The sequence below is a fragment of the Perissodus microlepis genome, chromosome 22 (assembly GCF_051167445.1).
Source record: "Perissodus microlepis isolate ML-2025 ecotype Zambia chromosome 22, ASM5116744v1, whole genome shotgun sequence".
Taxonomy (NCBI): Eukaryota; Metazoa; Chordata; class Actinopteri; order Cichliformes; family Cichlidae; genus Perissodus; species Perissodus microlepis.
The window spans coordinates 31,564,563-31,591,392 of NC_140481.1; the positions used below are offsets into that span (position 1 = coordinate 31,564,563).

The window sequence follows — 26,830 nt, forward strand, 5'->3', positions numbered from 1 at the left end:
TCCACTACATGGTTGTAGAAATGTTTTTAGCATTATATTTTTGTTTAGTCTTACCAATAAAATGTAGATAGGAAGGAGTTTTCTGCAGGTTCACATTTGAAAGGAGACTCCACTCAGGCAAGTCTGCTGGACCAGACGGAGTGAGTCCCCACGTCCTCAAGGCCTCTGCCCCCCAGCTTTGTGGAGTCTTCCATAACGTGTTCATGCTGAGTCTGAGTCTGCAGAGGGTCCCGGTGCTGTGGAAGACATCATGCCTCATCCCTGCACGAAAGACGCCACGTCCCAGTGGCCCCCAGGATTACAGACCTGTCGCACTGACCTCCCACATCATGAAGACCCTGGAAAGGCTCATCCTGGACCAGCCGGCGAGCACTGTGAGGGTCATGTTTTTTTGACTTTTCCACTGCTTTCAACGCCATCAGGCCGACCCTCCTGGGTGATAAGTTAACAGCGATGCAGGTCGATGCTTCTCTGGTGTTCTGGATTGTTGATTACCTGACAGGAAGACCACAATATGTACATCTTCCACAGTATGTGTCTGACAAGGTAATCAGCAACACAGGGGCACCACAAGGGACTGTCCTCTCCCCCTTCCTCTTCACCCTCTACACCACAGACTTCAGCCACTGCACAGAGACCTCCACCTTCAGAAGTTTTCTGATGACTCTGCGGTGGTTGGATGCATCAGCAGGGATGATGAGACAGAGTACCGGGCTGTGGTCGACTCCTTTGTCACGTGGTGTGAGCAGAATCATCTGCAGCTCAACGTGGCAAAGACCAAAGAATTGATTGAGCCCTGTTTCAATCCAGGGGGTCAGTGTTGTGTCATTGTGGAGGACTATAAATACCTCGGAGTACACATTGACAATAAACTGGACTGGGCTAAAAACACATCTGCACTTTACAGGAAGGGCAAGAGGTGATGCTATTTTTTGAGGCAACTGAGGTCCTTCAACATCTGCTGGACAATGCTCAGGATTTTCTACGAGTCTGTTGTGGTCAGTGCGATCCTTTATGCTGCTGGATGCTGGGGGACTCAAAAAACTGATCCGCGAGGCCAGTAATGTTGTAGGGATGGAGCTGGACTCCCTCAAGGTGGTGTCAGAGAGGCGAATGTTGTCCAAGATAAAGACAATGTTGGATAATTCTTCCCACCCACTCCATGACATGCTGGTCAGCCACAGGAGCTCGTTCAGTGAGAGACTGAGATCACCAAAAAGCACCACTGAACGACACAGGAAATCATTCCTGCCTGTGGCTCCCTGTACAACTCCTCCACTTAACACACTGTTTACTGCAACAGCTACACCCTTTTTGCACATGCTCTTCTTTCTTATTCAGTTTCTGATGGGTGCAGAGGGATTTATTATAAATAAATAAACCTTAAACCTGTCTGGGGTAAAGCAACACGGCATCATGGCTCACTGAGCTCATTTTATGTGAACAAGTTCTGGTAGATTTGGAGATTTGTTAAGGTAAATGAAGCCAAATATAATAGGAGAAAAGATGTCCTGGGTATGTAGAAGTTTTTAAAATTGTTTCACAGCACAGGCCTCTAAGACTTTATACTAACTCAGCGTAAGAGGCACATCCTCTGATTAGTTTCAGGATAAAAGGCTTTAATAAAGACTTAAATCTTGTTCTAGAGCATCAGTTTGGAGGGACAGCATATGAAAGGTATATTTTCAAAGTAATAAACAGGACTGTTTCCTGTTATATGATATTTAATAATCTAAGGTGGTCCTTGTTGCCAGATTGATGTTTTTCAGTAAAAAAAAGACTTCAGGAGTCCTGCCGGTCGTCTGTGACTCCTGTGGTTTATGTTCAGAAAGACACTACTGACAAAACGTAAATCATTTTTATTAAATCTCTTCTATCTTTGCTAGTTTCACAGTAATGTCATGCAAACAGAGATTTAGTCACATTACGCAGAATCAGCATGCGTTGGAAAAAGCAACATTATAATAATTCAAAGCAGATAGATATGTTTTACTTATCTACAGAGTAATGTCATTATAGCAAGATCCACATTTAATGCAAAATATTTTCAAATAAAGAAAGATATTTACAGTTATGGAAATATGACCCAGTTAATAGGAACACAACACCATTTATCAACATGCCTGCAAAAACTGGGATGGGATAAGACAAGAAACCACACGTGAAGAAAGAAAAGGGACGAGTTAAGACAATCAGCAGGATACAAAGAAGACGGCAAGTAAAAGAGATCAGCAGAGGAAGGAAGGAAGAATATACACTTCTTTGAATGTTTCCAGGGTCAGTTAGCTGAGCTTAAGGCCGAGGCAGAGAGCCAGCTCATTCTTTTGGATCTTTCCGTCTCCATTGATGTCACAGTGACCCATCAGGGCTTTCCTGAACTTATCCAGGTCTGTCCCACTGATGCTGGGCTGCAGAAAGAATTTATAGCTGTGAAAGTCTTAGTGGATTTAAATGCTTCAAATAAAAGTCTCTACAGGTTATTAAAACAAAGAAAGGTTTATTTAAAGAAAGTACCAACCCTTCTCTGTAAGGGTTTTGTTTTTAATGTTACAGAATAACTGCATTTTTGTGAGTTGTAAGAGTTATACCTTCACCAGCTCCATCATATCTTTGACAAATCCATCCACCTCAGGGCCCTCCAGTGCACCCGTCTTACTCTACACACACGTGGCATAATGTTATTTTATCATCAAGAATAACTGCGTGTCAGAACTTCAAAGGTTTTCTTTCTCTGTTCACATGAAAAATGTGCTTTGCGTGAACCAGTCCTGCTCTCTGGTTGTACTATTAACAAAACAACAAAAGAATTCAAGCCCAGTGAGAAAGACATGATTATTAAAGTGGGTAAAATTCCACTTACAACATCATAGTGAGCGAATATCTTCTCAAAGTCCCTCTTTCTGTCTTCCTGACTGCAAGCCTGAGAGCAGAATGTTGCACTGAACATGAATAAATGAATATCCAAACTGAGTATGAAAGGATAAATATGATTCAGTCACAGTGGCTTTGTTGTTAGGTGCAGTTTATTCGCTTTACACTACAAGTCAGCATCTTCACACTTACATCCATCTTAAACTTCAGCAGGAAATTTTCTTTTAAGGCCAAAATTCTGGAGAAAAGAAACAGATTTTTGTCAAATAGAAATATGATGGAATCCAATAAATATTTTCAATCCCTCAAAGGCTTTTGTGAGTGATTCTATCGGGATGCAAGGACAAAAAAAGAAAATATTTTAAAGCAGAACAATAGAAAATGAAAACAAAATAGAAAAACATCATAAAGAGACTCAAAACGGTGACAAGCAAGGTCACAAAAACAAAAGAACACAGAGAGGCTGATCGATCAAAACAAAGAAAATGACCAATAAAGTGACAGGGGTGCCACCAAGGGGGGCAGGGGCCATCCCCCCCAAAATGTGCTGGCCCCCTCAGTGCTGCTTACACAATTTTTGTCATCTGTAGTGTGTCATTTAGTGTGTCCCTCACGATTTCCCATCGTCACCCCCTCCCCTGTGTCACCCCCATGAAAAAGTACTGCAGGCGTTGCTGCAAAAAGGGTGTAAAAACACTCGTAGGTGCCAGAAAGTGATGGATGAAACAATTCGAACAGTACCTGGCCAGGTCATTGAGATCCAGTCTGCCATCTTTGTTTTTGTCAAACATTTTCATCTAGAGGGGGAAAAAAAACATGTCAGAATGAAGATGAGCCAAACTTGTTGCCCCCCCCAAATCCCAACCTCACTGCCCGTTACCATGGTGTCAGTGTACTCCTCCAATTTTTTCGGGGTGATGGTCTTCCCATGTTGGAGGAACAAGTCTTGAAGAAACCCCTGAAGAAAGACACAAGAAAGACGCGTCTGCCACAGAGAAACTCCACCAAATGTGCTTTTTCATTTTAATTAAGCCCCAATAACGATCTAATCTGGGTTGACACAATAAGCAAATCGATGATTTTTGGGGATCTGAAATCATTTTACCACCTCCGAAAGCTGTGTCTGTTTTTCAGATATTTCCTCAGATTTGAACAGTCACCTTGAGTTCAATAGCTGAGATGTAGCCACTGCTGTCTGTGTCATAGTTTCTCCAAATCTGCAAAAAGAAAAAAAGGATAAATCCTAAAAATAAACCATTAACATGAAATTACAGTTCGTCTTTGTGCCGAAGGTTGAGCCACACCGACAACAGTCTAAAACCTACAGGTCTCCCCTTCAAGGTCCTTTCCTTGTTCACCTTTGGACCTCTTCCAGCATGTTGCACTTTTTAGATCATTCAGTGGACGCACAGTGGATCTCTACTAGTGTGTGAAACTTCACGTAAATGTTGTGGAAGATTGCAAAGTCACAGGAAGCCAAATGTGAACAGTAGGGCAGATGGTGAGCAAACATCATGCTGGTGGGCCCAGAACTTTCGCACGATGTGGTTCACGTGGTTTCCAACTCTCTTGGTGAGGAAGTTTCCTCATTTTCCTATTTAAGGAAAGATGGTTAGCTGGAGGTGAAGCAGAGAGCGGGGTGAGGATGGTGTCAGCGAGAAGCCTGCTGAAACAAAGTTTAAAGCAACTGAAGCAATAGTGTCCAAGGAGGAAACCAGAGAAGGTGGAGCTTCCCGACGTGTTTTTACCAAAGTAAAATAAATAAAGAAATCCAGGTTCTCCTCTGTTACGACTCAAAAGCTGCAACATAAATATGGAGACTAATACCAGAATTTCACAAAGAAGAGGTTTTAATTTAAATTACATAATAAGTTAGCTGAAAGAAAGCTGGGCGCCTCCCCGAAAGCCTGCCTCAGGTGGTGTGGATAAAGGTGTGCCTTTATCCACACCACACCAGGTGTGATCAGCTGCCAACAGCTGAACACTCTCGCCCTGCAAAGAGATTAGGGGCTGCAGAGCGGTGTCATTCGTAATGATTGATAAGACAGGGAATATTGATTGTCTATTAAATTAAAAGGTTAACGCCTTTACAGTTTCATTTAGTATTTTGTTTTATTTGCATGCATTATCTATGTAATTATAATTCTGAGCATTTTGTGACTCATGGTGTTTCAGAAATGTGCACATAAATACCAAAAGGAAACAAAACTGTTGATATTGATTAATCTCTGATTTGTGAAATGTTCTTCCACACTGTTACTCATTAAATACCCATCCTCCTCCTCCTCCTCCATTCCTCATCGCTCCATTATTTGTTGACCTTTGACCCTCACCCTCATAAACTCCACACTGTTGTCCAGCGGCGTCTCTCTGCGGAACAGAAGCAGGAAGTTCTCCTCCTCTGGCAGCATCAGTGTGGCCAGCTGAAAAGGTGACATACAGAAGAATCTGTTGTTGAGTCTAATTTCTTCTTCTTTTTTGTAATGTATGTTGTTTTGTACAGGAGTGAATATGCTTGTTGGTTGCTGACAGAACACATCTAAGGCTGACCTCGTACCTCTTGGATCTGCAGACGTCCGTCAGCCCCGATGTCACACGCAGGCATGAACTTCTCTTTCAGCCTTCTGATTTTGTCCTCAGTTATCTCCTCCTTCTGAAAGCAGCATGGACATCAGTCTGCAGCTAATGAGTTTTGGGCATTTCTGGGTCCTGTTTACTTATTATTTTTTAACCTCTGGGAGTTACAGTGAAGTTTTCCTTCAAATGTGAACCAGAAAAATCAAAATGCTACCAAAAAGTTACCATAGTTGTTTTAATCGTGTCTGACTTTTACAGTGGAAATGTTAAAAAAATTCAAACTGTAGTTCAGAACCTCGTTTGGCCAACAGGAAACGATTCACTCATCGTTAACCGTTCTCACACGTGGATCTCTTACCTTCATCCCGAGTTTGTGCAACGTGTGTTTAAAGAAGGCCTCCAGCTCACTGGCTTCGATGTAGCCGTCGTCTAAGACAGAAACAAAATGATGGTTTTTCTGTCACTTACTCTCGAGTAGAACTGCTTATGTGACACTGATACAGTTTCACTTCTTTCTTCCAGCAAAATTGGTTCAGTTCTTCTTCACGTCGGTTTTCAGAGAGCTGAATCATAACAGGATTTACTGCGACGGTTACAATCTTTCCAAACAATGTAGTTTGTTTAAAATTAATTTTTATAATTCAGATAAATACTGAGTTTCCTCTTAAAGTCACAAAGGTGAAGCTGGAACTGAAGAAATCCTGCAAAGTCTCAACAGCTTGATTAAACCCTGCACTGTTCACACGTATCATCATCTCACATATTCACTTCCATCAGCTACAAATCACAATCACAACAATTTATTAGTTTATTTTTGTATTTGATTGTAGTTTAGTTTTACTTTTATTTGAATTCCATCATTATTTTCTACTTAAGGACTTTTGCATTTCTTCGTGTCCTGTTCCATTTTATTGATTACTGTACATTATTAAGCTATTATTTTATTTAATTATTGGTCTGTTTGTTAAGCTGCTGTAACGAGTTAAAAAAAATTATTTTTAAATCTCACTGGTTTCATATCAAGTTTTGCACTTTGTATTTAGAAGCAGTAGCAAATTCAAATCAATTTATACAGTTTGTATGCCAGATATCTTTTTAATACATTCATATATCTATATATCTATATATATATTAGTAATTTAAGGTCCATTAAAAAGCTCGCCTTCTTACCATTTATGTCAAAATGTTGCCAGATCTGTAAGAATCCTGCAGCGTCCAGTCTGCCCAGTGCGCTGTCCATGGTGCTTTAGACCAGTCTACAGGCAGGAAACAAACGAGCCTGACGTCCTCACAGAGAGACAAAGACGGTCTGTCCCCCTGAAATAAAATCTGCTCAGGCGTCCCCTGAAATCAGCCAAATGAGCATAAAGACTTGGTGGTCTGTATATATGAAGGGAGGGGTGAGTGAGAGTGCCCAACAGACATGCGTGTAAAGAGAGCGAGAGAGAGACACAAGTAAAATAATATTTATTGGTATAAACATTCAAATACAGAAATATCTGACCGTGCGCTGTCACATTTACAGCAAATCTATAAAAACAGATAAAAAAGAAAAGAAACCCATCACCAAGGATTTTAAATGAAAATCAAAACAGATCCACGTTTCTGCTCAGAGTTAAATCACATGACACAAACCCCTCTTCTTCTGTAATCAGTGTCGGCTCATATTTACAGGATACATCGGTGAGGGCAGCAGTACACGATGAACAGAAATCACTTTGTTTGTTTAAACACTGAACCTTTATGGACTCGTGATAGCAGAAGAGTAACAGATGGTGACATTTACCAAAGGCAGTTTGATGTTTCGGATGCACGCACTGCTTATTTTCATTTAGATATAACCAATTAAATATTACAGGACAGTTCACCTCCAAATCAAATCTATTTTTTCCGAGAGATCAGCTGCAGAGATGTGAACTCACCTCGGGGTGCTCTAAGGGCCAAACAGTACATTTGAATAGCTCAGCAGTGATGCGTCTTTCCAGACATCATGACCGGCTCGTTATAAAAAACCCTCCACGAGCCGTGGAAAGAGCAGCTTCACATGGGAACGGTTACCATAGCTCTACCAGCCCAGAGAAGCACGCAGACAGACAACATTACAGCTCTGCTCAAGAGGACTCGTCAGTGTTTACATCCTGTAACAGGAATCAGGTCCCAACATGGGTACGTGCTCGTTTGCCCGAGCAGACTGTTGGATGGTTGTAGTTTGGTAGAAAGAAAATAGTTCCCACATGAAACTGCTCACAGCAAAGTTTGTGGACTTCATGAGAAACAGGGGCGTGACTTCAGCAAAGAGGTTTTCAGGTGTATTTTCAGGTGCTTCAAGAACTACTGTGCACTTCATGATCAAGAAAAACAAAATAACTAAAAGCGGGGAACCCGCACCAACACAATCCAGAAATACAGTGTGGGGGAAAACATGCAAACGTGAGTTTGGGGTGAACTGTTCCTTTAAATTTTGGATCTCAAATCTTAATATTGCCATCCTCCTTGTTAGCTTACTTTTGCCTGACTTTGAGCAAATAAATAAAAGGAGCATGAGCTGCTCTCTGTCTCCACCTGCTGAGGTTTTTTTGCTGTGTTCACATCACGTAAAATGAGCGTAGCAGCTGTTTTTTCTGGGTTCAAACCCACTGTTCAACTGGGCTGAAGGCCAAGCTGTGGATGAAATGAGGCGTCTGTATCATTTCCCTCCGCGGTGACTGGAAGGCTCTAATTGGAGGTTTGCAGTTGGAAGTGAACGTGGACGTGGATGAAAGCAGCATTTACAGTCCACTCGATATAAACGCAGCATCGTCTCACTGTTCCTCTGACGCTCTGTTTATGTCGCTAAAATCTCGATCTTGATTAAAAAATTAAAATAAATAATAATAATGATAATCTGATGGTGCCAGGTTATTTCAGCGTGGCTCTAATTAAATACACCGCATCATTTCTGGTTTAACAATCGTTCCCTACTCTGTGTTTTGTCCTGGGAACATCTGGAATCATCTCAGCCTGCTGGCTGGTCGTGGACATTAACCTTATATTTAATTCTGTTTTATGACATTAGAGCTGGAGTCTAGGACTTTTACACATAAATCAACATCTGTTACATTTGGCACAAGCTAATACGTTGCTTATATAAAGCATCCCCAACCTCCAGTCACTGCTTTTAATGTTCCAGGCCGGAGTTCAGTTTGTTCCTTTTCTGCTGCCTGTCTTACTCCAACATCCCAAAGTCCATGGAGTGGACTCGCTCTCAAACACGCGTGTCTTTGAGGAAACATCACTGTCACAATGTGCAGATTGATTTATGATTTATCTCGCTGTCAGAACGGAGTGTCAGAAAATTCAGAACAGAATTTTTTTGACTAGTTTGTTGCTCTTCTAATGAGTTTGAGAATTTTCCAGCTGCTTTGAATTTGCTGATTTAAAGATAATAAAGAAAGATTTGGAGGAAAAAATTTTTTTTTGTCTTTTTAGACTTTGACCTTCTTACAGTCGCACAAAAACAACAAGTCAGACTCATTTTCCTCAGTGCTTTGGACTAAGTGAGCTTTTTATTGCTGAGTATGTTTATCTAAGCAGCCACAGATAAAACCCATCCTCCTGCTCTTTATGGTCCTATTAGAGCTTCGGACAGAAACAGTGGTGGGGTTGTTTTGATGTGCACGTTGTTTTGACAGCTGGGACTAATCCAAGGTCGGGAAAGTCCCACTGATAACAGCATGACAAAGTGCAGCATCCACTGCACGTACAAAGAAAAATATTTACGTGTGTGTCTTTGTCTGTATGAACGAGATCGGCCTCCTTAAAGGTGGCTGAGCAGGATTTAGGTGACTGCAAACACCTTACAGGTGTCAGACTGATGTAGTGTCATCACTGGACTCGTCCTCTGATTTGCTGTTAGACTTGAGATCGGCCTCTTCATCAGCTGGACTCAGAGGTGCGTCAGACAGAGATGGAGGCCTCACTGCAGAGAGTGATAAAGATAATAATACTGATGCACTCTAACACCACCTCAAGCCTGTGGAATACAGTCTGTATACTTTACTATGAGGTTTGTTTGTTTTTCTAAAAAGAGGATGTGATTATTATTCATACAGTACTAGACCCAATCAGCAGGGAGGATGCTGCGAGCTGCTGTGACCTGAAGTTTAGCAGATTACTCGTGATGCTCTGGGCATTCAAAACATCTTTGCAGAGACAGAATACAGCAGATCATCCTCCTGACTGATCCATCGAGCACCAACATGCAGTGATTGTAAGTGTGACTGGTTGTACCGTAGGCAGGGAGGGATTTGGTGCGCTCTCGGTTGTCATCGCTTGCAGCTGAAAGGTTGACTGTCCTCTTCAGAGATGACGACCGCTGGCTGCCCGCGCCAGACGCTGCGCCTACGACGGATCCATCAAACACATCGCCGTCTGTGGGACTCTCACCTGCTGGAAGAGAAGGACACACTGTCTGTAAAGACCGACACGAATTTGAAGCTGAAAACTCTCAGCGGCTTCATTTAATTTCCCAGCGTGGACTTGGACAGCAGATATGAACTGCCGATGACTGATTAGGAACCGGTTTGAATGCAAAGGTAAGTGTTGGAAGTCAGAAAGGTACTATCCTACAGGATGAAGACGGTATCAAAGAAACTAATGAAAATTAAGAAGGAAATAAATAAACTGCAGTTCCTCTAATGGCCACTTGAAGGCGCCCACTAAAGCGGCTCCATCCCCAAAGCCTCTTATGCTAAAATGCAAAGTTTGTTTACAGCTTGATGCAAAAAGTGTCTCAATAATCTTTCCAATATAACTTCATAGTGGATGATTTTAAAAAAACAAAGCTTTTTTATTATTGAGTAAATTTTAAAGCAGTTTAGCATAACTGACGCAGGCCGTTTGATTGACAGGTGTCTCAACCTCCACTGGACCTCTGCTCTGTGTTTGCTGGTGTCGGTGCCTTTTAAGACATCTTCTGAGAATAATATTGGACAAATTACACATCTTATTGTACGAACAGATCAGTCTTTCCTTAAGTTTTCGTGAATATATAATTGGTATAATATTTGTGTGCTAATGTGCAGGGTTGCGTGTATCTACACCCATTAAACACGTGGATGCAAACTGATGATCAGACTTTTTAGCATTAGCTGATGAGCTTTGATAGTTTAGATTCCATAAAGAGGATTGTGGTGATCCTAAAGCTAGTGGGTGTAAGTTTGCTTTAAAAATAAAATATTGAACGAGGTTAAAACAACAACTCTGCGGTTCACACTGAGATATTCTGCAACGCTTCATCAGCTGAAACACACTCACTCTGAAGAGTGCAATAAACTGTCCTCGAAACGTACAAATGACCTTTTCTTCTCGTCTCTTTGACTTTAAAATCACATCTTTTTACACAACAATTAAAAAAAAAAAAGAAAAGAGAAGTCGTCTTTTTTTCTTATCGCGCAGCTGAGTCGCTGTTTTAAGGAAAAACACTGAGTTCCTGCGAGCGTTAATTACACAACTAAAGCATTAAACTACCAAATCCCCCGCACAGTGACATTTGGACGTATCAAGTACAGGCTGGGATTGAACGCATCTGCTTTAAGTGTGACAGACCATCGCTTCAGACGTAACATGTGTGTGGCGTGTGGAGGCGTCAAATACGGCCCTGGAAGCCTCCATTAAACATGCAGGAACCTGTTAAATTAAGCGTTGTGTGTTTAGCTTTGCCAGAGCGGCGAGTCGGGCAGCCTTCATCGCAGGGAAGCGTCTCAGCAGCCGTGGCTGTCTGACATCGTCTGAGTGACCATCTGTGCCGAATTTAAACCACCTTATCAATTAAAAATAAGTAATAAATAAATAATACCTGAACTATAATGTTTATAGACTGAGATTGATGCCTTTTAATAAAGAATTAGATCATCTTCATTACCTTCATTAAGATTATCTCTATGTTTAAATTGTTTATTGAAAGTTTGTGTCACGCCTCATTTCTTTACATTTTACCAGGATAATGAAAAATAAGTTCTGCGATTTATTGAAACATCTGAAAACATCCATGCAAAGGAAACCAAGATGTGCTGCTTCAATCATGCTCTGGGGAGGCTGATCCATGACCCATAGTGCTTTTACTGCACTGCTATCGTATGTGGGATCATTGTTCTGCTGAAAAATGTGCAGACGGTACTGCACGGTGGACCAAAGTATGACGGCACTTTTCTGTCCATCGGTTTCATCAGCTGTGACAAGGTCATCCAGGACTGGACCGAAAATGAGTGAAAAAGCAGACGGTGTCCAATGAAAAACAATGAAAACCAGTATAAGGAGGTCTGGTCGCTGGAAAGCAAAATATAAAGAAATCAGAGTGACTCAAGACTTTTGCACAGTGCTGTAGATACTAACCCTTCTGAGGAGAGAGAGCTTCTGCAGGGTTGCTGCTGGTACTCGCTCGCTCCTGTTCTGATGGTGCCCTCTTCAGGCGAGGAGCAGGAAGTGGTGCTTTGGGAGACAAGCTGCCCGTTGGAGCACTGCCACATTCATCTGACACACAGAGAAATCAACCAGTCAGACACTTGGTTTGGTTTTAAATGGGAACTGCATATATTTTCATCTTTGATGCCCAACAGAGAGAGAGCTTCAAAGTGGTGGCTTCGCCCTCTCCCTGCTTACCAGAGACGTAGGTGCTGCTTGGTCGGCGGCTAGCTGGGCTGAGGGGCCCAGAGGTGCAGGCTACCAGGGGTGCTTTGGTAGCCTGGGGTGGTTTTGGGGTGACACCAGATGGCTTAGCCCTGGGTGATGGCTCTGGTTTAGATTCATCAGTGTCTGCTGGCACGGCGGGATGGACTTCTGACTTGGCTGCAGGAAGACGATTGACAGCGCCGTCAGCACAGAGCCAGCACGCTTGAAACATCACATTTTTCATGGCGTTTCAAATTTCAAGTGGAGCCCCGCCTTTCATATTCAGCCTCATCTGAAGGTAAGATGATATTAAAGACACAAACCTTTGTCACCGTCCACCTTGTCCTGTGCGTGAGCTGACTCCGTCTGAAACCAGAGAAAGACATCTTTATATTCAGTCACTGAGTGCGCTCCTACTGGCCTCTTCATTAGGAACACCTGTGATATCTTCTGCAGCTCGGCTTACGTCGCTGCATCATTCTGATAAGCTCTGACGATGGGATAAATCTACTTTACTACTGTAGCTGCACTCAGCAGTAATGTGGTACTGGTCTGTTCCTATTATTTTGTCCACCCCATGAACATTCATGTCTTATATTTTGGCTAATGATGCATCCAAACTTTAAACCTACTTTCTTCCCAGCCATTCTCTCCTGCCTGGCCTTCATCTCAGCCATCAGGTCCATTCCCATCATAGGAACTCCGATGTGACGGGGCTTATGGGGGTTTCCCTTCTTCTCCACTTTCTCCACATGCTCCGTCTTCTCCAGGTTCTCCTTACTCTCCACGTTCTTCTTTTCTTTCTCCTCCTCTGCAGGTTCGGTGGCAGCTGGAGACGCCTCAATCTCAGAATCTGTGTGGTTTGAAGAGTGAGACCTGTGGGGTTCCTGCTCGGGCTCCGGCACAATGGGACAGATTTTCACAGGTGATGTGGGAGATGCCGGTGTCGTCTCCCAAGTCACTGGACACGGGGAAAGGGGTGCAGCTGTGGCAGAAGAGGCAGGTTGAGGTGGGGCGATGGCGGCAGATCCATGGCTCTTCTCTGAACGGGACGTTCGTTTGATAAGATTAAAGAAACCACTCTTCCTGGATTCACGTTTTTTATCTGCTCCTTCCTGAGTGTTGGTGGACGGACCTTTCCCAGAGGGAATTCTGGAGATGATCAAAATGAGAAAAGCTAAATTTATTCAGTCTCAAAAGTGAATTTGATGCCAAACATCAAATTATAGAAAAACCTTAACCAACATGACCAACTGAATTTGAGAAATGATCACTTTAATGTCACTAAAAAAAGGGAAAACAATGTTTACGTCTCTTTGACTTCTCGGCATGGAGCTGAAAAGCTGTAGGACTGGAAAATACCCAATCCTACAGCTGTTTAGCACCAGATGAGGACGAGGTGGAGGAAATCCAACCAATACATGCATCTGCCACTATCCAAAAATCAAGAGGACAAATCCCAGCTGGTCACATGCAGGTCTCTAACATCCCCAAATCGTCCTCCAGCATGTATTTAGCCTACAGTCAAAGGTAAATGCACGGTAGGCTTTACACCATCTGGCTAATAATAATAATAATGGATTGCATTTATATAGCGCTTTTCGAGGCCCTCAAAGCGCTTTACAATGCCACTATTCATTCACTCTCAAATCCACTGGTGGAGGCAGCTACAGTTGTAGCCACAGCTGCCCTGGGGCAGACTGACAGAAGCGAGGCTGCTAAATCGCGCCATCAGCCCCTCTGGCCATCACCAGTAGGTGAAGTGTCTTGCTCAAGGACACAACGACCAAGACAGACAGAGCTGGGGATCGAACCGGCAACCTTCCGGTTACAAGATGAGCTTCCCAACCCCCTGAACCACGGTCGCCAAGCTAAATACAAAGATGTGCATGTTTGTACTTTAGCAAACTGCTGTTTTCAGGTAACGTAATGAACTGTTACTATTAGGGATGGGTACCGGTATCCGGTGCCATGATGGCACCAGTTCTGACATAAACGGTAGTAACCAGACCGAAAAGCAGCGCACATTTCGGTGCTTTTTTTTCCTGAGCTGTGATACACTTTAGATTCTAGCCAATCATTTTACGTTTCCGAGGATAGTAGGCGGGTCCAGGTACGTACGTTCTTTTAGAGCAGAGCTACAGATTAAAAATGCCCAAGGCAAAGCGGTCAAAAGTCTGGCTGTACTTCACAGCAAAATATGCAAACACAGCAGCCTGCAACAAGTGCTTTAAGGTGATACTGTGCAAAGGAGGTAACACCTCGAATCTGATGAAACACCTGGCGACGCATAGCGTTTGTTTTAAAAGCCGAAAAATGCGCCGTATTTGATCGCTTGCTGCGAGACCTCACACCGTGCACATCTACTGCGGGTGGGTTGCCAGTTATCGGACCCGGAGTTAGCAACATCCCCCAAAAACCCGAAGAGGAGAGTCCTGGCCCCTAGCCCTGCCAGTGTAGCAGAAAAGATGACGGATGATGATGGCAGCAGCAGCCGTTCTTCTCTGCGTGAGTAGCTTAATGTTGTTCGTGTGTAATTTACGTTGAGTAGGCTCACCACGTTATTACATTAATGCATGTAAGGTGAACTAGCAAACACCATCATAGCTACATGCGGCTGTCTTCTTGTTTGATGGCAGATACTCCCTTCACCCTGGCCAAAAAGGCTAAAATGACCAAAGAAAAAGTGGAAAACAGCTAAACATGAGAGGTTTTTGGACAAAGTTTGTGTTTTTTCCATTGTTTAAGCACTGCTTCCAGCCAAGAGTGATACCATATATGCCCTATAGCTGCAGAAAAGGCTAACATTGTTATCTTTTTACAAAAAAACAGCTGAACATGAGAGGTTTTTGGACCAATTTTGTGTTCTCCATTCTTTAAGCACCGGTTTGAGCACCGTTTAAGCACCGGCACCGTTTCAAAAGTACCGGTTTGGCACCGGTATCGGATAAAACCTAAACGATACCCATCCCTAGTTACTATTGTAATAAGTTACTTTTAAAAGTAATATTACTTAAAGACTGAAAATATGTAAAACAGTTATGCTCACTTGAAGCCGAGTTTAATGACTTTCTTGGAGAAGAAGTCATCCAAGCCCTCGTCCAGCTTTCCCATGATGCTGTTCGGCTCTGCTTCCTGTGGCGCCGAGCTGCCCGTGGCCTCCCGCTGAAAGAGACAAACAGAGATCAATTATTTGATGATGAGTTTACACTAAAAGCACTCACAAAACAAATCCCAAACATCCACCTCGCCGGTCGATTTGGGGATGTTAGAGACCTACGTGTGGCCGAGCGGGTTTCGTCCTCTTGGGTTTTGGCCGGAATTTGGTGTGATGTTCCAGAGTTTTGTGCTCCATGGGCGGCAGCTCGGCCAGCGGGGCAGATTTTGCGTCCTGTGGAGTCGGGGGAGGGGGGAGGTCTTCATAGTACGCTGACGTTCTGTCCAGCTGTGAAGGAGAAGGAAGAGGAGGGTCCTCGACGTGGATAGGTACCTCTTCCAGAGCTTTGTCGAGGTCAAACTCCAACTCTGACAGGCAAAGACAGAGAAGGAAGCAAAGCCTCATGGGAATTTCAAAAAGACAAGTCAAGATCGAACAAGTCAAATACCACTGCAGCAGGTCCTCACGCTGAGATGTTGTGTTATATTTTGTTCCATGATAATGGATACACAAGACATGAAACAACTAGAAAACAGATTGTAAACTTATGAAAATACAGTTAAAATCTGTGTCCTTCTTCACTTCTGCCAGGCTGATTCTGGTCCCCGAGCCTGATGTTTGACACCCCTGGTCTAAAGCCTTATAAGGAGCTGTATTATATTTTATTTTGAAGAGTTTCTACATGCTTAGACGTCAGTCTCATCAGTGACTAATAGTAACGAGTAGATTTGTTTATCTAGTTCACTTTTCCCCGTCTGGATGAAATGCTTCCAACTGTCTCCATACTGTTTATTTTCCACCTCCTCCAGGTTCAAAGGGTCACCGGCGCCTGACTCAACATGTTACTTACCAAACGCCACAGACACGGGCCTCAGCATCCTGACCAGAATGCTCTTCCTCTTGGACTTGGGTATCATCTAAACAGCAAAGTATTTTTGTTAATCATTATTTTTTTTATTGTCACACAAATACGTGAAACTCTCATGAGTTATAAAAACAAACACAGCAGATTTGGGCTTAGCTGTTATCCCCATCAAGGTGACCTCCTAGCGCAGCGCTAACACCGCTCCCAGGACTCTGCTGTACTCACACACATCTGTGGAAGTCTCACTCTTCGAGGTGAATTCTCCTCCTCCATGTTGTAGATGTAAGAAGTTTAGACCCAGAGCAGAAAATGATCTCCTGCCTCTGTCCTCAAGTTTGTACGTTTGAAATTCAATTCAGTTTTATTTATAAAGCTCCAAATCACAACAACAGTTGCTCCAAGGTGCTTTATATTGTAAGGTAGACCCTAAAATAATGGATACAGAGAAAAGACCCCCTGTGAACAAGCACTTTGGCGACAGTGGGAAGGAAAAACTCCCTTTTAACAGGAAGAAACCTCCGACAGAAGCAGGCTCAGGGAGGGGCGGGGCCCAAGGAGATCACTTTGAACGGATTAACAGACCTCTGTTTTCTTTAAATCCTGCTTCATGTGGCAAGTTTGTGCTCTGTTACTGATGACTTTGAAACATTCGTAGCACATCATTCATACTAGTGTTTTCCTACCATGGAGTCCATATCGTCCAGGTCATTTCCCCGATCTTGGTTCTGATCCTGGTCGTAGTTCTCTGGCTGCAGAACTGTCTCATCTAAGACTTCCATCTCCAAATGGGGCTTGTGATGCACCAGAGGTTGGTCCTTTCTGATCAGATGGTCAGCCTGAAAACAGCCAGAGAAAAATAACGAGGGATAACCAGGAAGACCTCGACGAGGAGAAAAGGAAAGGCGGTGGAGGTGAAGGTGGAGAGGACACCAACCAGAGTGTGCTGTGATCTGGACAGAGACTCCAGGATCTCATCCACGATGCGATCAGAGAGAAACGAGGCAACGGCGAGTTTCACTTCACTGTCACACACGGGCGACATAAGACACGTGTTACACATGTGCCCAGGATATTAAGATCAAAAGGTATTAAAAGATTTTACATTTTTAAAAAAGTGTGTGTGCTGAGGATCAGAAGCTCTTTAAGTATTTTTAAGGAACTTCGTTTGCATTTCAGACCTGATCTTATTGATGATGTCGACCCCGGACTGCTCCAGCAGCGTGGTGGTTGCGAAGCTGCGAGGAATGGTCATCCTCCCCGCACCGGCCTTCAGCAGCTCCTCGCGAAGGCTGCTCTTCTTCATCACATTAGGACACAGGGCCTCTGCAGCATCCACCATGGACCTCAGCATCGTCTGAGGTGAGCGAGTTAGAGTTTAAGGCTCGAATTGCCCGTCACACAGCCGAGATTAGAGCCACGTTTCAGGGGTAAAAATGGCCGTTCTTACCTGCAGCTGGTCGTCCATCACTGCAGCTATCTCTCCAGCCATCGACTCCAGTTTATCCTGAATAGCTCCGACACACGTACCTGTGGAGCCTGCGCTCTTCAGGTGGTACAGGTTGGGAAGCAGCTGCGATAAAAAGTAAAGGATATGAGTGAGGAGCATCTGGGTCGGTCTCCATGCCACACACAGGCTGTGCTGTTAGTGTTGGTGGATTTGAGGTGAGCTGCACGTTCTTACGGTTTTGGAGTTTCTGGCATCCCTCATGAGGTTCTCGGCCACCTTCATGTCCTCCTGAACGGCGCTGGTCTCCGTGAACCTCAGCGAGTTCAGATGATCCTGCACCCTCACACACATCATGTCCATCATCTGCATCATAGAGGTCAAAGGTCAGACAACACTGCACGCGATATTTTGAATACTTTGATTAATTATTTAAAGTCCCTTTGACCTGTAACGTACAATTAAATAAAAGTCAGTACAGAGTAGAGATGGCACGATACCGATTCTGATATCATAAATTTGGATATCTGCCGATACCGATATGAATCCGATATGGCGTATTTTGTAATCAATAAAACTGTTAAGTCAAATTGTTGAATGTGTCATTGTGTTTCTTAAATTTGTAAAGTCTTAGTTCAAGCAGTAGGATCAAAGCCATTCCTTTGATCCTGACCACGTTGAAACCAAGTAACGCTTGGTTTCAACGTAACTTTATTCTTTCATGAGTTATTTACTGGTGTGATCCTGGTGTTATTTGTCTCTCAGAAACAGTTCATAACTTCCCTTCAACTCATTCATGTCACCTAAAACGTAAACCTGTTTCTCCATCACCTGTTCAGCTCTGATGATTCAGTAAGGACATCTCCTGGTTTCATCTGCATGTTTCCCTCTCACCAGATAACCAAACCGACATCATGACCAGCAGCTTTACAGCTGTGGCTCCAGCAAACATCAGCTGATACTAGAAAGTAATATTAAATAAATTCTAACAACAGCTGATCAAGCTTAAACGTGCTGCTGTTGTTTATCCGCTGGTTTCCTCTTTCTGACACGAAGTGGGCGAAAAACAAACAAGAAAGACGGGACTTGCGGCAGAAAAGCAGATCAGCTGATCATTGATTAGTTTCATGTTTGAAGTAATAACAGGAGAGGGAGGGGGAGTGAATGAGAGAAGTAGATGCAACTGCGCAGCAAAGACAGAATAACTCCAGCTTTGTGTCTATTTTTTAAATTCTAGCTGAAGTCCGGGACAAATCGCTTCCTTTTCACCTCAACATGGAACTCCGATGGCCAGTCCAGCTGTGGCTCCATATTTCAGTTGTTAAGCTTAACGTGGAAATACTCTGCAAACATTCAGGGATGAACTTACACACTTGCTTTACTTCTCTGGGATAGTTTTCACCGAGATGAAATGCCGTGGTTAGGAAGCATGTAGCGAGGCTCCAAATGCTCCAACAGACGCCGACAGGTCTCCCAGACAACAGCCGCTCTATCACGTGACACATACTGCTCCGATGCGCCGAGCCGGGTTACGCCAAGTAGCGCGTTTTGTGAGGTGATTTTGTGATACTTTGGATCGGATTACACTTTTTATTTCTCTCCGATATCTGATCCAGTAATTTAGGTCAGTATCGGACCGATACCGATACGTAATATCGGATCGGTCCATCTCTAGTACAGATCTCAACAAACACACAACAGTTGTTGCAAAAGACCAAGAGAGAAATCTGTGCTGCGCCTGCCTGCTGTGTGGTGGTGGTGACGATTCCCTGCTGCAGTCTGTACGCCTGCTCCTGCAGGTATTTACGCGTCTCGTGGTTCCTCAGCAGGTACTGCTCCATCTGCACGAGAAAACACACTGTGAGATCACACAGAAATGATCTTTACAAGACCAAAAAAGAGAGAAAACCAAAACCTTGAGCAAGGCGTCCTCCGTCTTCTCTGGATTTGCCTTCAGCGCCTGAGCAGCATCCATGATGGGAACAGGCATGAAACGGATGGTGTAGTTCCTGATGGGGAAAAACCACATTTGATTCACTCACACAACACCAAAGCCGGGGCTGGGCTTTAAAGCTGGCAGCTGCGCCTTCCTGGAAACTCACTTCTCCAAAGCGGCAGCGACATCCTGCAGCCCCTGCGGGCTCAGGTTGTTCCTGTCCCACACTAACGTCCTGCAGATACAAAACAAATATAAAAACGAATCAGCCAAAAAAGGAAAATAACTCTGCTTCCTTGTAGTATCCTCTACGAGAAACTTTTAGAAATGAAAAGATTGCCAGGATGTTTCTGAGATTCCCACGCTCATCGCTGTAGGACATTAAAATCCTCTTCAGCTTCTTGATTTTCACCACAACACGAGTTAAAGATATAACACCTGAGCTCACCTGAGCTTAGTGTTGATCTGCAGGGCTTTGGCCAGAATCTTAGCCCCCATGTCTCCCATGGAGTTTCCACTGATGTCCAGTTTGGTCAGAGAGGTGTTGCTGCCCAGAGCGTTGAGGACGATGGAGAGGTCGGCCTTGAGTTTGGAATCAGCCAGGGACAGCGAGGTCAGCGGCTGCAAACGGGGAAGTAACGGACACATTTTGAGTGTTTAAAATCAAAACAGGATGAATTTAAAGCCTTAAACACGAATTTAGTGGAAATATGATATGATGTTTCATAAATCCTGAAATATTTCTTACGGATTCCTCTTCTTGAATCATATGAACCAGATTGTCCAGGACCTGAGCCACATTCCTGTAGGAAACGTTACCAGGTGAGTAATTGTGCCGCAGTGAAACAAAGAGTAGAAACCCATGTTTGTGGCTTGTCTGTCACCCACTTGGTCTTGATGTTGTTAAAGTTTTTGCCCAGTGAAAGATGTCTGATGGAGCGGTTCTTGGCCAGCCACACGAGCAGGGTGGTCAGATCCATATCCAGGCCTGCGTGACGCAGCACAGAAACATGAATGAACCAAGATCACACTCAAAGCAAGTACAGGAGCAGCTTTAATACTAAAAGTAAAATTTCCACACCATTGTCAGAAATATCCAGACTGGTAATGTTGGGAATCTCAGCAATACAACCCTCCAGGATCTGGGAGCCTCCAGAACGCAGCTGGAGCAGAAGACAGTCGCTGGTAAACACTTTTCCAATACTTCCAGTTTACTTTTATCTGTGTAGAACAAATCACAACAACATATAGTCTCCACACTCACGCAGCGTGCTGCAGTCTTACCTCACAGCAGCTGAGGTCCAGAGACACGTCGCTGAGGTTCGGGTTGCAGCCGAGTCCCAACAGCAAAGATCTGCAGAGACACAAATGAATCAGCGAGTGTGACTTACAGACATCAGTGTCACTTTTTCCAGGTTATCCTTCCTTTTATTAACATCTGTCTCTGTGTGAACAGCAACACATCTCTGAGGTTTCCAGAAATCAGCTAAACGTTATATTGAAAACACTAACAGGGGACCTGTTACGCTCAAACATGACCAAAGCGACTGAAGCACTTACTTCAGCGTCAAACCGCTTCAGAGACGAATTTCCTTTCATGTGAAACGTGTACAGAATACGTGTTGTTTAAATCACACAGTCTTACTTCAGAGCCTCCAGAGGCAGCTTGGTTCCTGACAGACTGACGGACGTCAGAGCCTGAGCAGAGCTGAAGAACTGCTTAAAGGACGGAGGGATATCTTTACACTTCCTGTGAGGACACGTGCATCAACATCAACACATCGATAAATGTCACGTGACAAAACAACTGTTGGATAAGATTTGCTGAAGAAGAAATCAAAAGAGAAATGAATGCATCATTTGTGATCAGATTGGACATCTGCAGAGACATCACACTAAGGTGCATCATTATTAACATCTGACCTGTGAGAAAAGACTGTTTTTGACATGTTGAGGACAGAAAGGTGCTTCAAAGATCCTCTGAGCAGGGACGAACACACCTAAGCACAATAACAAACGATGAAGAAAAACATAATAAACTCAGAACGTGATGGAACCACAGAGCCCGACTTTTTAGTTTTAAAGTTGTTCCGACCTGCTCCAGACAGCAGTCGCTATTGGACAGATCGAGGGTTTCCAGGACGTTTGAGTGACTCAGGAAGCTGTGAAGGTTCTGTGAAGAAAAAAGACACACAAACCGTGACTGTAGCTCGAGTGTTGCCCAGCCTGGCGTTTGATACGAGATGCGGTGGTGAGGGCGACTGCATACCGGGAGGTCGTCCCCTCGTAGGGAGTTTCCCGACAGATCGAGGTGTGTGAGGGTGGAGGCCACAATCGGGTTGGCGCAGAGAGCCTGACAGAGGCTGTTTACGCCTGAAAATGACGACAACAACGCACACTTAAAAAAAAAAGAAGTAAGAATTCACAAAATAGGACGTCTTCTCAGTGTCCCTGTGTTTGTTCACCTTTAGGAGACATGGAAGTCCTGGAGAGGTTCACGTGCTTTAGACCCATGGGCAGTTTGGCAAACTGAGCGCTCAGAGCTGCAACACCTGCAGGAAACAAACATCAATATTTGAAGTCGTTAGACCAGGGATGTCAAACTCCAGGCCTTGGGGGCCGGTGTCCTGCAGGCTTTAGATCTAACCCTGGGTCAACACACCTGAATCAAATGATCAGTTCATTACCAGGCTTCTGGAGAACTTCAAGACATGTTGAAGAGGTAATTTAGTCATTTAAATCAGCTGTGTTGGATCAAGGACACATCTAAAACCTGCAGGATACCGGCCCTCGAGGCCTGGAGTTCGACACCTGTGCGTTAGACTTTAAAGTGCTAAAGAAATGGCCACCAGAGGGCGCCTGAGTGCAGCTGGAAGCCCCGTAGGGAGATGGATAACAGAACTCTGAACAAATGTTTAACAGATGAAAAAAAATTAAACATAATGAGAAGTGAAATTAATGCCAGTTCTCATCTGGGACAATAACAAATGAAGTAATGTTCTACGAGAACATCGCCTCTTTTGTATTGCTGGGATGTTTAAGGCCGTGCTGATACGTCATGGCCTGTAGTGTGTGTGTGTGTACACATTTTTTAACCTTTGTCCTCCAGCGAGTTGTTGCTCAGATTGAGTGTTTGAAGTGTGGAGGCGGGGTTGTGTGCCAGAGCGCCGGCCAGTTTCTGAGCAAAATCACTGCAGGAGAAGAAGAGCGAGCAGGCTTAGCAAGATTTTGTTAACAAAGTCTCAACACGAGCAACAAAAATCGGTCAGTCGGGGTCTCTTTTTTACTCTTTACTGACAAATGTGGAGAATGTGGAAGAACAGAAAACGAGCACAAATCACATGTGCCTGGCTCTTATTTGACCTCTGACCTTTTGAGTCCAGCATTGTCCAGCACCAGCTCCTCCAGCCGGCTCGATCGAGCCACCACTCTCAAAATCTGGTCGCACACATCTGTCGGCTGAAACAGACAAAACAGACTCGGGTCTTAAACTGAATCCCAGTCACATAAAAATAAATAAAGAATTTTTATTATATAGCGAAGGATTTTTAACATTAGGCCATGTGTGGATGTTTTATGTCACAGGTAAAGCAGGATTTGTGCAGGATGTTACCAGTTTGTAGTCTTTGGTGGAGAGCTTAGTGAACCACTGGTTGTACTCCAGAACTGTAATGATTGGAATCAAATCCCTGAAAGGACAAAATAAATGTGCCTTCATTACCTTCACTTATTCCACACAGTGACACAGAAAAAAGGACATCAAATACTGTCTCAGAAGCTGCTGCTGACGTTGACCTGAAAGTTTACACCTCATTCACCCAGCACAATGAAAAATGTGATGCCAAGAGGTCCTTTTGACGCGTCAACAACAAAACAGCTGAATCTGTAATTAAATGCGTTGATACTGCACATATTCACTAAAATGAAGATAAAACTGGTCCCCCCGTATTCAAAGTCACTCTCGATACATAATGAGGTGTTGAGTGGTTTCAGTACTTGTTGTCCAGATGAACAAAGTCCTGCAGGTTGAGCTCTTTGGTGTCCTGAGTGAGATAGATGGTGTCCACATCCTGGTGACAACAAGAAAACACGTGAGGCTGAGAGGAAAGAAACCACAAACTTAAAAAAAGAGCAGAAATACGCAGCTCCAGCAGATGTGACAAGAATCTGACTTATTGCTTCAACATGGCTGTGACATCACAGTAAAAACATCTGGAGAAGAAGCAGGCGAAGAAAAAAAAAGATGGAAAAGGTATCAGGGAAAAACAGAAAGCGGCAGATAAGAAAAGAAGCTGATGACTACAGACGAAAGAAGGAAAGACAGGAAACAAAGTTCATCAGATTAAAAAGAGCAATGATTCCAGCGAGCAGCACCGACCCACTGGACTTCCTCTCTGTACGGCTGGCGGAGGTAATCACACACACACCAGTACTGATGGGAGAAGCCGCCTGCAAAGAGTCACATGACAGCAGCGAATAAGCACAGACACTTTAAACATGTGACTTGGTGTGTCTGGGAAGTGAGTGATGATTATGTACCGCACGGTCCCAGGTCAGCTGACGCCTGCTCGTCCCAGATGGCCTGCAGGGCCGCCAGCCTGTCCGGAGGCTTCAAGTTTAACTTCCTCATCATCTTCCTTCCTTACAGAGAGAGGGAGGGACAAAAGAGGAGAAAGCAGGACAACAAAACAGAATCATTTCATATTCATTTCCACACACAAAAGCTTCACAAAACTCCCAAAGCAACAACTGAAACTAAAGACAGGAAACAAGAAACCAAAATACAAGCTCGACTTTATTAGCTAATAAAAAGAAACGAGGACTAAACTCACATTTTCATAACTAATGACGAGATTTGTTTAGCAGTCAGCTAGACTGAAAACATACATTTGGTTTCATCTGGTTCCAGTGCAAAGGCCACAAATGTCTGATTTCTATGAACTGCTGAATTACTGTGAACATGAAGTGGTCACCATGGACGAGACCATCATCACAGAGACTTTCTGTAACATCCTGAAAATGAAACCACGTTGAAGGATTGCTGTAGAGGATTTGCACACACTGCAAAGATCCACGGGAAACACGGCGGGAATTCCACTGTGGGATCTAAAACTAACAGCTGTGCTAAAAATGCTTCAGAGGTGCACAAGAAGATGACCTTAAACTTAAGATCTGCACAATTTGGATCTGCTCAGGCTCTTGATTCTCACACACGTTCAGATTAAACATGGTCAAAGAGACGAATGATGAGGCCGACACGTGTATCAGTCATGACTGTGATCTGAAAGCGTCAGACTGCTTCAAACGTGCGTTTTCAGACAGTTTCTTTGGACATTGCAGATCTGCACCGTGCAGCCGATTACGACACTCTAGCAGAGTCCAGAAAAGTCTCCCGAAGATTTGTTTTATACTTATATTTTAATTCCTCTGCATCCACAAATGCGTCCCTTCAGCAAACACAATGACCTCCAACAGATGTCAAACCCGTAAAGGTGCCGTGCTGTTAAAGATGCTTCTCCTGTTAAATGAGCTTTTTCCTATTTTAAGTATCACATGGAAACTAATTGTTCATCATCATTCTAAACTTTACTGAATAAACTGAACACTGAAAACTTTATTTCACACTTAAAGGGTCTTTCCAACCCTCTGTCAGGTTGTGGTTCTGTGTTATCAGCCTAACAGTGTCAGCAGCTGCTGGCTGTGTGGTACCTACACCGGTACGCCTGCCGGGCAGATCTGGTGCAGACAGCTGCCGATGTGAGCGATCACCTTGTCCACTTCCTCTGCAGAGCCCAGCCGGAGGCTCCATGAGCCGTGCTCATGCTCCAACACCAGCTGCAGGGGGCGACACACACAAAGGAATCGGACATGAAGGAAACACGGATGTGGATGAAACGCAGACACCCCGTGATGATGATGGTTGGTTTTCCCCTGAAAGCCTGAGGAGGCTGATTCAGGTGAGTGAGTTAATGCAGAGCTGGAGTCCTTTTTCACTTCTCCAGTTTAAAAGACCAACATGATGCAGAAGGACACACAGTGGAAAAGAGGACAGCGTCAGAGTTCTCGACACGAGTCAAACCTGCTTTAGCTTCATGAGGAAAAGCTGTCAATGTTTTACATGAGACACATGTGCATTTGGATGTAGTCCAGATGTTGTCATGTGTGCTGCGATGTAATGAATAAAAAGCTCAATAATGTTGTTGTTTGTACCTGTGTGGGCTTGTTGCTTTGGATTCCCTGGATTTCCAGATAGCTGAAGGACTGTTCAACCTGAAAGGGTTCAGAAGACACGCGTGTTGAAATCCATGCTAAACACGTCAACTTAATCTTGTATTTCCACATCTGATCAAAGAGCCACTGAAAGGGCAGCAGGCTGAGAAAAAACAGCCAGAAGTGTTTTTCTACTTTTCATCAATCCCAAAGGAGCTTTTTCTTCCCACAATGTGAACATTTACAACGGAAAACAAAGTGAAGTGATTACAGTCACTCCTCCTTCAGCATGAGAAACTCCGGCTCTTCCCAGGAAACGTTTACCCCTCACACACAGTGAAAACACAATCTGCCATTAGCTGGATGAAGGGATTTCAGGTGCTGCACACACACACACACACACAAACACAAACACACACACACACACAACATTCAATCTACATTTTTGAGCCAACAGCTGTATGTCTGAACAACTGAACTGGGCAGATGTGAAGGTAACAGGATGTACAGAGAGAGGTTTGGTTTGAGCTGCCCAGTTTTTTCCTTTGGATATTTGCTGCAGGGATCCTTGCACTCGCCTCAAAGCATCAAAACATACCGAAAAACTCAGCAGCAAAGTTTCATCCATAAATCGTGACCTATATACTTTTATGCTTGTGTTTTGTTTATTTTTTTACCTTATGTCTAAATTTTATTTTGCCATGTTTATTATATTTTATTGCTGCTATTGTTCTCGTGTTATTGTAAGGTGACCTTGAGGGTCTGAAAGGCGCCTATAAATAAAACGTGTTATTATTACCTAAAAAATTTCTTTCTCCTGAACTGCACCAGGAAACAGGAGGCGTGCATGAACTGGTGATGAGAGGCTCACTCTCATGGCAGGATGTGGACATGACGGCAGCCAGAGGTGGACATCTCTACAGCTCTAAGAACACCACTTGTGCTCAGTGTTTGAACCTGAGCTTCACATTTAGGACTGAAGGCCGACTGTGAGGCAGATCTTATCAGCCAACTTCACTGTTAGCAATGCTGATGTGAGCCAAGAGAGGCAACATCTGGTGGAAAGAATGAAACCTGGCTGTTATAGCAGCTGATCATCGTTAAACTATCACACGTGGCTGA

The 26,830-nt window shown here is 43.8% G+C and overlaps 2 protein-coding genes across 3 annotated transcripts in view; both read right to left on the reverse strand.

Annotated features, from left to right (window-relative positions):
* Positions 1-1,844: 1,844 nt before the first annotated feature.
* On the reverse strand, positions 1,845-6,803 carry LOC146363561 (secretagogin-like). The gene is made up of 11 exons (XM_084919204.1): positions 6,619-6,803; positions 5,807-5,877; positions 5,429-5,524; positions 5,205-5,294; positions 4,032-4,088; positions 3,752-3,829; positions 3,613-3,668; positions 3,064-3,109; positions 2,861-2,920; positions 2,589-2,657; positions 1,845-2,408 (listed from the first exon to the last, which is right to left on the reverse strand). Exons 1-11 carry the CDS (start codon positions 6,686-6,688, stop codon positions 2,283-2,285), a joined length of 819 nt encoding a protein of 272 aa, XP_084775330.1. The 5' UTR covers positions 6,689-6,803; the 3' UTR covers positions 1,845-2,282.
* Positions 6,804-6,898: 95 nt separating this feature from the next.
* The window catches only part of carmil1 (capping protein regulator and myosin 1 linker 1), a 32,718-nt gene continuing 12,786 nt past the window's right edge, over positions 6,899-26,830 (reverse strand). The window contains exons 4-38 of one of the 2 annotated variants that reach the window (XM_084919203.1): positions 25,709-25,768; positions 25,212-25,333; positions 24,038-24,135; positions 23,877-23,947; positions 23,495-23,568; positions 23,112-23,187; positions 22,869-22,957; positions 22,595-22,689; positions 21,964-22,050; positions 21,768-21,871; positions 21,594-21,671; positions 21,422-21,498; positions 21,144-21,248; positions 20,783-20,852; positions 20,580-20,661; positions 20,387-20,486; positions 20,247-20,301; positions 19,947-20,119; positions 19,665-19,733; positions 19,478-19,571; positions 19,305-19,403; positions 17,800-17,928; positions 17,566-17,688; positions 17,297-17,472; positions 17,053-17,140; positions 16,802-16,954; positions 16,104-16,170; positions 15,377-15,621; positions 15,146-15,261; positions 12,729-13,248; positions 12,420-12,462; positions 12,088-12,273; positions 11,821-11,958; positions 9,718-9,873; positions 6,899-9,406 (exon numbers count right to left, since the gene is read on the reverse strand). In XM_084919203.1, the coding sequence (XP_084775329.1) occupies positions 9,294-9,406; positions 9,718-9,873; positions 11,821-11,958; positions 12,088-12,273; positions 12,420-12,462; positions 12,729-13,248; positions 15,146-15,261; positions 15,377-15,621; positions 16,104-16,170; positions 16,802-16,954; positions 17,053-17,140; positions 17,297-17,472; positions 17,566-17,688; positions 17,800-17,928; positions 19,305-19,403; positions 19,478-19,571; positions 19,665-19,733; positions 19,947-20,119; positions 20,247-20,301; positions 20,387-20,486; positions 20,580-20,661; positions 20,783-20,852; positions 21,144-21,248; positions 21,422-21,498; positions 21,594-21,671; positions 21,768-21,871; positions 21,964-22,050; positions 22,595-22,689; positions 22,869-22,957; positions 23,112-23,187; positions 23,495-23,568; positions 23,877-23,947; positions 24,038-24,135; positions 25,212-25,333; positions 25,709-25,768 (4,131 nt within the window). In that variant the 3' untranslated portion in view covers positions 6,899-9,293. Of the gene's footprint in view, positions 9,407-9,717; positions 9,877-11,820; positions 11,959-12,087; positions 12,274-12,419; positions 12,463-12,728; positions 13,249-15,145; positions 15,262-15,376; positions 15,622-16,103; positions 16,171-16,801; positions 16,955-17,052; positions 17,141-17,296; positions 17,473-17,565; positions 17,689-17,799; positions 17,929-19,304; positions 19,404-19,477; positions 19,572-19,664; positions 19,734-19,946; positions 20,120-20,246; positions 20,302-20,386; positions 20,487-20,579; positions 20,662-20,782; positions 20,853-21,143; positions 21,249-21,421; positions 21,499-21,593; positions 21,672-21,767; positions 21,872-21,963; positions 22,051-22,594; positions 22,690-22,868; positions 22,958-23,111; positions 23,188-23,494; positions 23,569-23,876; positions 23,948-24,037; positions 24,136-25,211; positions 25,334-25,708; positions 25,769-26,830 lie in introns of both variants that reach the window. The other variant, XM_084919202.1, reaches the window with a different exon arrangement.